General features: G+C 43.9%; 1 protein-coding gene across 1 annotated transcript in view; it reads left to right on the top strand.

The window, feature by feature from the left end:
* The first annotated feature begins 854 nt into the window (after positions 1-854).
* ABHD16A (abhydrolase domain containing 16A) overlaps positions 855-8,110 on the top strand; it is a 60,785-nt gene continuing 53,529 nt past the window's right edge. The window contains exons 1-2 of the mRNA XM_030197442.1: positions 855-1,289; positions 4,426-4,482. Coding sequence (XP_030053302.1) covers positions 1,101-1,289; positions 4,426-4,482 — 246 coding nt within the window. The 5' untranslated portion in view covers positions 855-1,100. The remainder of the gene's footprint in view (positions 1,290-4,425; positions 4,483-8,110) is intronic.

The following is an 8,110-nucleotide window of genomic DNA, read 5'->3' as shown; positions in this document are numbered from 1 at the left end:
TACATGACAGGAAACCTTGGGGTAAAACAACACAGAACTTTCAAACTAATGCATAACCTTACCAAATTTCAGTGCAATGCTTGCAACATCCAAAAACTAAAGTCACAAACCCATCACATCTGAATGCCCTGCCTATGCTGGCTATTATGGACCCCCATAGCACCATGTGATGCAGGGGGCAATCTAACTGGATTGGATCCAGATAGGGTTGATCCAATCCTGGGTTTACTCCAATGCATGCAGGGGCTTGTACTTCTGATTTCAGTACATTCCCTTAAAAAAAAAAAAAATCAACAACCCTATCTGAATCCAGTTGACAACCTCATTTGTGAATTAAGAACCAGAAGTTTTTCAAACCTCAGGTGGAAAACAGACCAATTTTCTTTCAGGGCTGGGGACCACTTCCTCCCCCGCCCTGGCTTAAAGAGATTTGGGCCTCTCGAAACACCATTGCCCTTCCGCCCCACAGCGAGATCCAAGGAGGTTCAGCACGAAAAAAGTCACAAAGCCATGCAGCGTCTAGAAAGCTGCACGGGAATGGGATTAGCGGGAATCCCGCGAGATCCCCTCCAGATCTACACCCTGGCATGGACACAGGTCCTGTACGGCTCCTGTGGAAGTGTAGTGCCGGGGCTAGGCTATCCTTTCCTTGTGCCATGGCAATTATAGCACTAAAAAAAATTAATGGATATGGTTGGTGGCACTGAGAGGGGAAGTTATCAACATGGGCTACTGTTGAGTTATTTTAGAACAAGGTCAGACGAAATTCCTTCCTTTCCCCCTGCAACTCTCTAGCAAGCACAGTCCTCTTCCGCAAGGCAGTTATGATGACGTAATCCAACAACCACCGCCGGTAGCTCCACCCTCCTGCTTCTCTCTAGTCTCCACGCGAATTTCGCGAAAGGAACCAGCAGCGACACGCGCCAGATCGCCTCTAAAGCGTCTGCATGGGGACAGCCAAGGAGGTAGAAAACGGGCTTGTCACGTGCTGGATGTGCGAGAGCAGGCTCGCGCCCTGAGGCACTGACAGCAGGTGGACACACGGAAGCACCCGGCGGTGTGTTCTGTGCGTGAGCGCGCTTGCGCGCGGCTGTGGGGCGATGGCGGCGGCGCTGCTACACCAACTGTCGCTCTGCGTGCTTGGCCCTCGCCTATACCGGGTTTACCGGGACCCTTCATCCTTGTCGTCGTCATCATCACCACCATCACCCCCTTCTGCTCCTACTCCTGCTCCACAGACCACTGACCCCCCACGTTCTACTCCCGCTGCGCCCACCGCCGCTTCCTGGGTGAGTGTGACGTCACCAGTTACCCAGAATCCTTGGGGATGATAACGGGAGTAAGTGGGCAAACAGCTCACCATGAATGGAAAGGGAAGGGGGATAGAAATAAGACGGGTGGATAACGTTGTCTTTAGTGGTTCGACGGGATAAGAGTGGGAAGTGTTGTTATGAAACAATGGGCGATATGTATGCTATCTATTTACAGATATGGTCCTACCAGATTATCACATACGTGGAATAATATGCCATATAGCATGACGGTTTAGGTGTGTGTTTGGGTGGGGGGGGGATAATAAATGATTCTCTTGTTTGGGTGTCATTAACAGTGCGTGATAATACCATTAATAGCACTGGAGGCATGGATCACAATGAATGTGCATTAGATAAATGTGCATGCATTGGAGACCTGTTGTATGCAGGTCATAGCAACAGATAGCAGGTAAAGACTAACATGGTCCGTCTAGTCTGTCCAGCAAGGTGGCTAGATGCATACCTGTCAATCTGTGCAGAACATGCAGGTTACCTCCTCTGTGCCTGTGATTAGGATTATACCTGCCACTCCATGCAGGTTACATCTTTCTGTCATTTGTTTTGCATAGATGTCATCCTCTTGTTAGGGATCACCTGTATTTATCCTGCACGTTCTTGAATTCTGTCACTGTTTATGTCCCAACCACCTCCACCTGGAGGGTGTTTCCAGCATCCACCATCCTTTTGGTAAAAAAAGGATGGTGGATATATAAGATCTATCTTGTGCACATTCTTTGTGGTAATCCTGACCAGCTAGGTGTCCCTCCAGGACAAGGTTTAGAAGCCGTGCCCGATAGTAATGTTAACAGCAGACATGAAGAAGGTAACCCACTATAGAATGTAAACACAGGAAATAGTACTTCCAGTAGTCATACTAGTTTTATAGTCCTAAACCTTTGAGGACAAGAGTCAATTTTGTCAGATGGTTAATAAAAAAACTATACAACCAGAAGACATGGAGTGGATAACAGCAAACATAGAGGCCAATGCTTATCTACTATAATAATTTGCATCTCGTATTCTCTAATGAACTCGTCATGAAAAACTGAATTTGTTCCTCAACAATATCGCTTACAAAATTGTTAAAAAGAAGGGTGAAACAGTGCCATAAACAGACTGCAAACACTGACAGCAGATCAAGCTGTAGTCGAGGTGCAGCCAATTGCTGAACCACCAACAAAACAAAATGAGAAGACGGATTTTTTTTTTTTTGGCTTATTTAAGAGCTAGGAAACAGCTTCTATGACTGAAGTAGATACATACATATCGAGCAAGGAATTCTGCTCGACTCTTATTACCTACAGGCAACAGAGGTCCCATGTGTGGCCGAAAGTGACACATGTTGCCTGCTCCCTGCATGGAACTCCTGTCACCAGCACATCATCAGAATGTTCTTTTCCGTTTCAGGATGAACAATCAAGGAATGTAAAATTGAACTGAACTCTGGCTCTGTAGATGGTTTATTATTTTTACATAGTTTGACATGATTGTTTTCTCATAGAAACTAAGCAATAAGCTCTAAATAGTTCTATAGAGTGACCATGTCAATGTCCATATAATCAATGATTTTAAGTAAAGAGGCCTCAAGAGCCCAGGGTACCAACTCAGTGGACACATCTGATAAGGCTTTTATCATGGGCCTACAACTCTCTGAAAAAACCTACAGAGTGAAATGCTTCAAACAATCTGTAGTAAAAAACAGAGAAGTTAATAATAATAATTCAAATATTGGACCAAATATTAACATAGTCAACAATATAGAAGCACAAAAATGACAAAATATCATTCGGAAGGGAGAAAAAATAGCAATAAGAGAAAAAAGACAAAAATAGCTGTATAATACTTGGAGTACTTAGCTTCAAATCCCTTCAAATCTCATAGTCCATGTCAATAAATCTCATCATCACGCTACCTAAGATCCTCTTGCTATTACTAAATATATATTTTCTTATATAATTCTTAAATATTTCTTATATTTCTCTTACTATGTTTGCTGAAAAATACTATCATGTTACCCAAAATCCTTCTGTTATTACTAAATGTATACTTTCTCATGCATTGTCACTACTCATGACGTATTGTAAGCCACATTGAGCCTGCAAAGAGGTGGGATAATGTGGGATACAAATGCAACAAACAAACAAACAAACCTCCAACGTTCTGAAGCTGACCGTGGCACACTTGAAGTGAAGCGTTTGTAAGGTTTGTCAGTGTGTCACCATCTCTCTGTGTCCTGCCCTTGCATCAAAACATGATGACGTCGAGGGCGGAACAGTGAGAGGGATGGGCACGCTGCAGAGTTGCCAGGCAAAGGAACATGACGTCACACGCATGAGGGTGTCGTCGTCCCTCCCTTCCAGTTCCAGGCCCCCTCCCTCTGATTTTTAAAAGTCATCTTAACTTACCAAGTCAGGGTTACGGCAGCAGGCAGCAGCGGTAAAACGCGTGCAGGCTCGGCCCTTCTCTCTCTCAGCTGTGGTCCCGCCCTCATTTCCTGTTTCCACAAGGACGGGACCACAGCTGAGAAAGAGAGAGAAGGGCTGAGCCTGCATGCGTTTTACCGCTGCTGTCCGCCGCCGTAACCCTGACTTGGTAAGTGAAGATGACTTTTAAAAATCGGAGGGAGGGGCCTGGAACTGGAAGGGAGGGAGGGACGACGACCCTGGAACTGGGAGGGAGGGGGGCCGTGAAACTCGGAAGAAGGGAGGGAGGGGACCATGAAACTTGGAGGGAGGGGGATGACCCTGGAACTCGGAGGGATGGAGGGGACGACCCTGGAACTCGGAGGGAGGGAGGGGATGACCCTGGAACTCGGAGGAAGGGATGACTCTGGAACTGGGAGGGGGGCCCCTGGCACACACACACACACTTTCTCACAGACACACGCACCCAGACACGCTCTCTCTCTCACACACACTCTCTCAAACATACACACTCTGAGGAAAACCTTGCTAGCGCCCGTTTCATTTCTTTGAGAAACGAGCCTTTTTTAGTAGTCTAATAATAAGAGACATGGTGGAGAATGGTAAGGGGTGCTATTAGGAGTTAAGAAGCAGTGAGAGGCTCCAGTGGTGACCGGCTCTAGAAATCACTATGTGTTGTTCCTCTCCAGGAGGCGTTCTACCAGCCGCGGAGCTTGGAGAAATACACAGACAGTGTCTTGGCATGGGTAAGTACAGAGCCAGAATCTTGCCCGGGTTAATATGCAGGCAGAATCCTAGCCTGAGTGTGTCCTCATTCGGCTTCCTTCCCTTCCTCCCAAGCCGCAGTGTCTCAGCAGAGTTCAGTTGCTGAGTTACAGTACACATGAGGATTTGGGAGCACAGGTGCTTTTCCAACATTCAGGGCCTGGTAATGAGCTAAGTTGATTACTGTAATGCTTATTTGTAAGGGTAAAAAGAAAAGGTCTATCGCTATAACTTGAAACAAGTGGGATGTGGAACAAAACTCGCAAGAGTACACAAAACACAAAAGATTTCCACAGACTGAAAATGTCTAGATCAGGTTATGTATATAACCGTGTTACTCCCACTAAATACAGATGTTGGGCTTTGCACCTAGAAGGATAAAAGGCCTCAACGAGCTCAATGATAATCAAATCTTAACAGAGCTGAACAGATCCATAAGATCTTCTCATCATCATTGGCCAATAAAACCTTCCAACTCTACTTTAACTTTAATTTAATTCTACTACTTTTGTTTTTGCTGTAATCAGTGTTGAGACAATACTCCAAACAACATTCTCTCCTGTATGAATGTATTCAATTAGAGGGACGGCTGGCGTATAAATAACTCCAAACAGCCCAAAACACAGCAGCCAGGTTGATATTCGGCAAAACACGATTCGAAAGTGCCAAACCCCTCCAAGAAAAACTGCACTGGCTCCCAATCAAAGTAACATAGTAGATGACGGCAGAAAAAGACCTGCACGGTCCATCCAGTCTGCCCAACAAGATAACTCATATTTGCTGCTTTTTGTGTATACCCTACTTTGATTTGTACCTGTGCTCTTCTGGGCACAGACCGTATAAGTCTGCCCAGCACTATCCCCGCCTCCCAACCACCTGCCCCTCCTCCCAACCACCGGCTCTGGCACAGACCGTATAAGTCTGCCCAGCACTATCCTCACCTCCCAACCACCAGCCCTGCCTCCCAACCACCGGCTCTGGCACAGACCGTATAGGTCTGTCCAGCACTATCCCCGCCTCCCAACCACCAGTCCCGCTGCCCACCACTGGCTCTGGCACAGACCGTATAAGTCTGCCCAGCACTATCCCCGCCTCCCAACCAAAGAACGTATCACCTTCAAAATCTGCACCCTGGTCCACAAGATTATCTACGGTGTAGTCCCAGGATACATGACAGACCTCATAGATCTACCAACCAGAACAGAACCAGAGCATCACGACCATACCTGAACCTCCACTACCCAAACTGCAAAAGACTCAATACAAAACAACCCATGCATCCAACTTCTCCTATAAGCACACAACTATGGAACGCACTGCCAAAAGTCGTGGAAACAATCTACGACCATCTAAACTTCTGGAAATCACTAAAAACCAACCTGTTCAAGAAGGCGTACCCTACCGACCCAACATAAATGCCTCAACTCAGCAACACAGCAAAACCAAAGATCGTATTGGACACTAAATAACCTCCCCTATCTTCGACCCCCAACATGCCTGAAACATACCTACCTTATCCGCCCTTAACATCACACTGTATTTGTTCTTCTACTGGACTTGACGAATGCCTTTACGGTACTATGTAAGCCACATTGAGCCTGCAAATAGGTGGGAAAATGTGGGATACAAATGTAACAAATAAATAGTATAATACGAACAAAAGGTAAGCGTTCGTACTATACTACCTTTCTGACATTTGGATTATTTATATGCCAGCCGTCCCTCTAGTTGAATATATTCATACAGGAGAGAATATTGTTTGAAGTATTGTCTCAACACTGATTACAGCAAAAACAAAAGCAGTAGAATTAAAGTTAAAGTAGAGTTGGAAGGTTTTTTTGGCCAATGTTGATGAGAAGATCTTATGGATCTGTTCAGCTCTGTTAAGATTTGATGCTCTTTGAGGCCTTTTTTCCTTCTAGGTGCGAAGCCCAACACCTGCATTTAGTGGGAGTAACACGGTTATATACATAACCTGATCTAGACATTTTCAGTCTGTGGAAATCTTTTGTGTACTATCGTTATAACTTACATATATAAACCGCTTTGGTTGTATCAAAGAATAAGAATTTAATAAACACAGACGTATTCAGAATACTTCGACTTGTATTTTTGTGGGCCGTAAATTGTTCAATCTGTTGCATCAGCTTTGAAGAGAAATGCATTGATTCCCTGTTTCTTCAAGAGTATTTGTGTGACACACAGAACACTTCATGATGTTTGTTCAAAGTTATGTGACAAACTGAAATTTCATGCCCCAGGGAGACAGCTTAGGTCATTTCAGGATCCATTGCTAACTCTTCCTATGACATCGGAAATAAGATACACTGATGCACAAAAGTGTGAGTTTTATGTGGCTTCTCAGCTGTGGAACTCAGTTGCAAAGGAAAATTTCAGTAGTTGATTGGTATTAAAATACTTTTGGGATGACAATGTTAGTGGCTGGTTATTGTGTGGCTGGGGACAAAGCTGGTTTTAATATTATTTTTTTACTAGTATTTAATGATTTATTGTATGCATGTAATATTATTTTACCTTTTCATTGTATTATTTAATATATATTTGACATGTTGCCTTGAGTCTTGTGAAGATGGGCAAACAAATGTATTACATAAATAAGTTATATAGAGGCAGATAGACTTACAAAGTTACATAGGTTACTATGGGGCTTATTTTTCAAGCACAGACTTACAAAGTTCCATGGTCACCTATGGAACTTTGTAAGTCTAAGTACTTTGAAAATACGCTTCCTTGTAACTTTGTGAGTGTATGTGCTTTGAAAATGAGTTCCATAGTGATTCAATTCAGCTGTCTAGACTCCAAAGATATGATAACTGGCAAAACAGAACCAGTCTGCTGGAATCTTGGGAGAAGGAGGGTCAGTCACTCGCAGGGATCTGAATCCAATGAGGCTGTTCTTTTCATAAGTTAAAAATAAAACAAAATAAAACATGGAAAAGAAAATAAGATGATACCTTTTTTATTGGACATAACTTAATACATTTCTTGATTAGCTTTCGAAGGTTGCCCTTCTTCCTCAGATCGGAAATAAGCAAATGTGCTAGCTGACAGTGTATATAAGTGAAAACATTCAAGCATTACTATGACAGTCTGACAGGGTGGGAGGAGGGGGGTGGGTAGGAAGTATGCATGAGGACATCAAAGCATATCATTGATATTCTAACAGGATGGGTGTGGATAGGTGAGGGGAGGGTGATCAACAGAGACATACAGCTTTATGGTTTATAATGGGCTAGGAACCCCAGATCCTTGTTAAGTCCTTTCTGTTGGGTGTTAAAATATTCAATCATTCTGGCTTCAAAGGTCTTACGTTCTTGTATGGTTTTAAAGTTACCTTTCAGGATTCTCACTGTGAAGTCACTGGTACAGTGTCCTGGTCCTGTAAAATGTTGACCAACAGACGTGGGAACCCTGCTGGCACCAGTATTGTTCATATGATGTCTATGTAAATTGAATCTTGTCTTAAGCATCTGGCCTGTTTCTCCAATATAGCTCTCAGACAATAAATACTACAGGAAACTAACTGAGGACCCCACACAGGATTACACAAAACAGCTGAAAGACCTTATCAAAACATTTCCTACACAA

Source organism: Microcaecilia unicolor, chromosome 3 (assembly GCF_901765095.1).
Source record: "Microcaecilia unicolor chromosome 3, aMicUni1.1, whole genome shotgun sequence".
NCBI lineage: Eukaryota > Metazoa > Chordata > Amphibia > Gymnophiona > Siphonopidae > Microcaecilia > Microcaecilia unicolor.
Note: the sequence above shows the minus strand (reverse complement) of the source record. Positions and strands in the feature narration are given on the sequence as shown.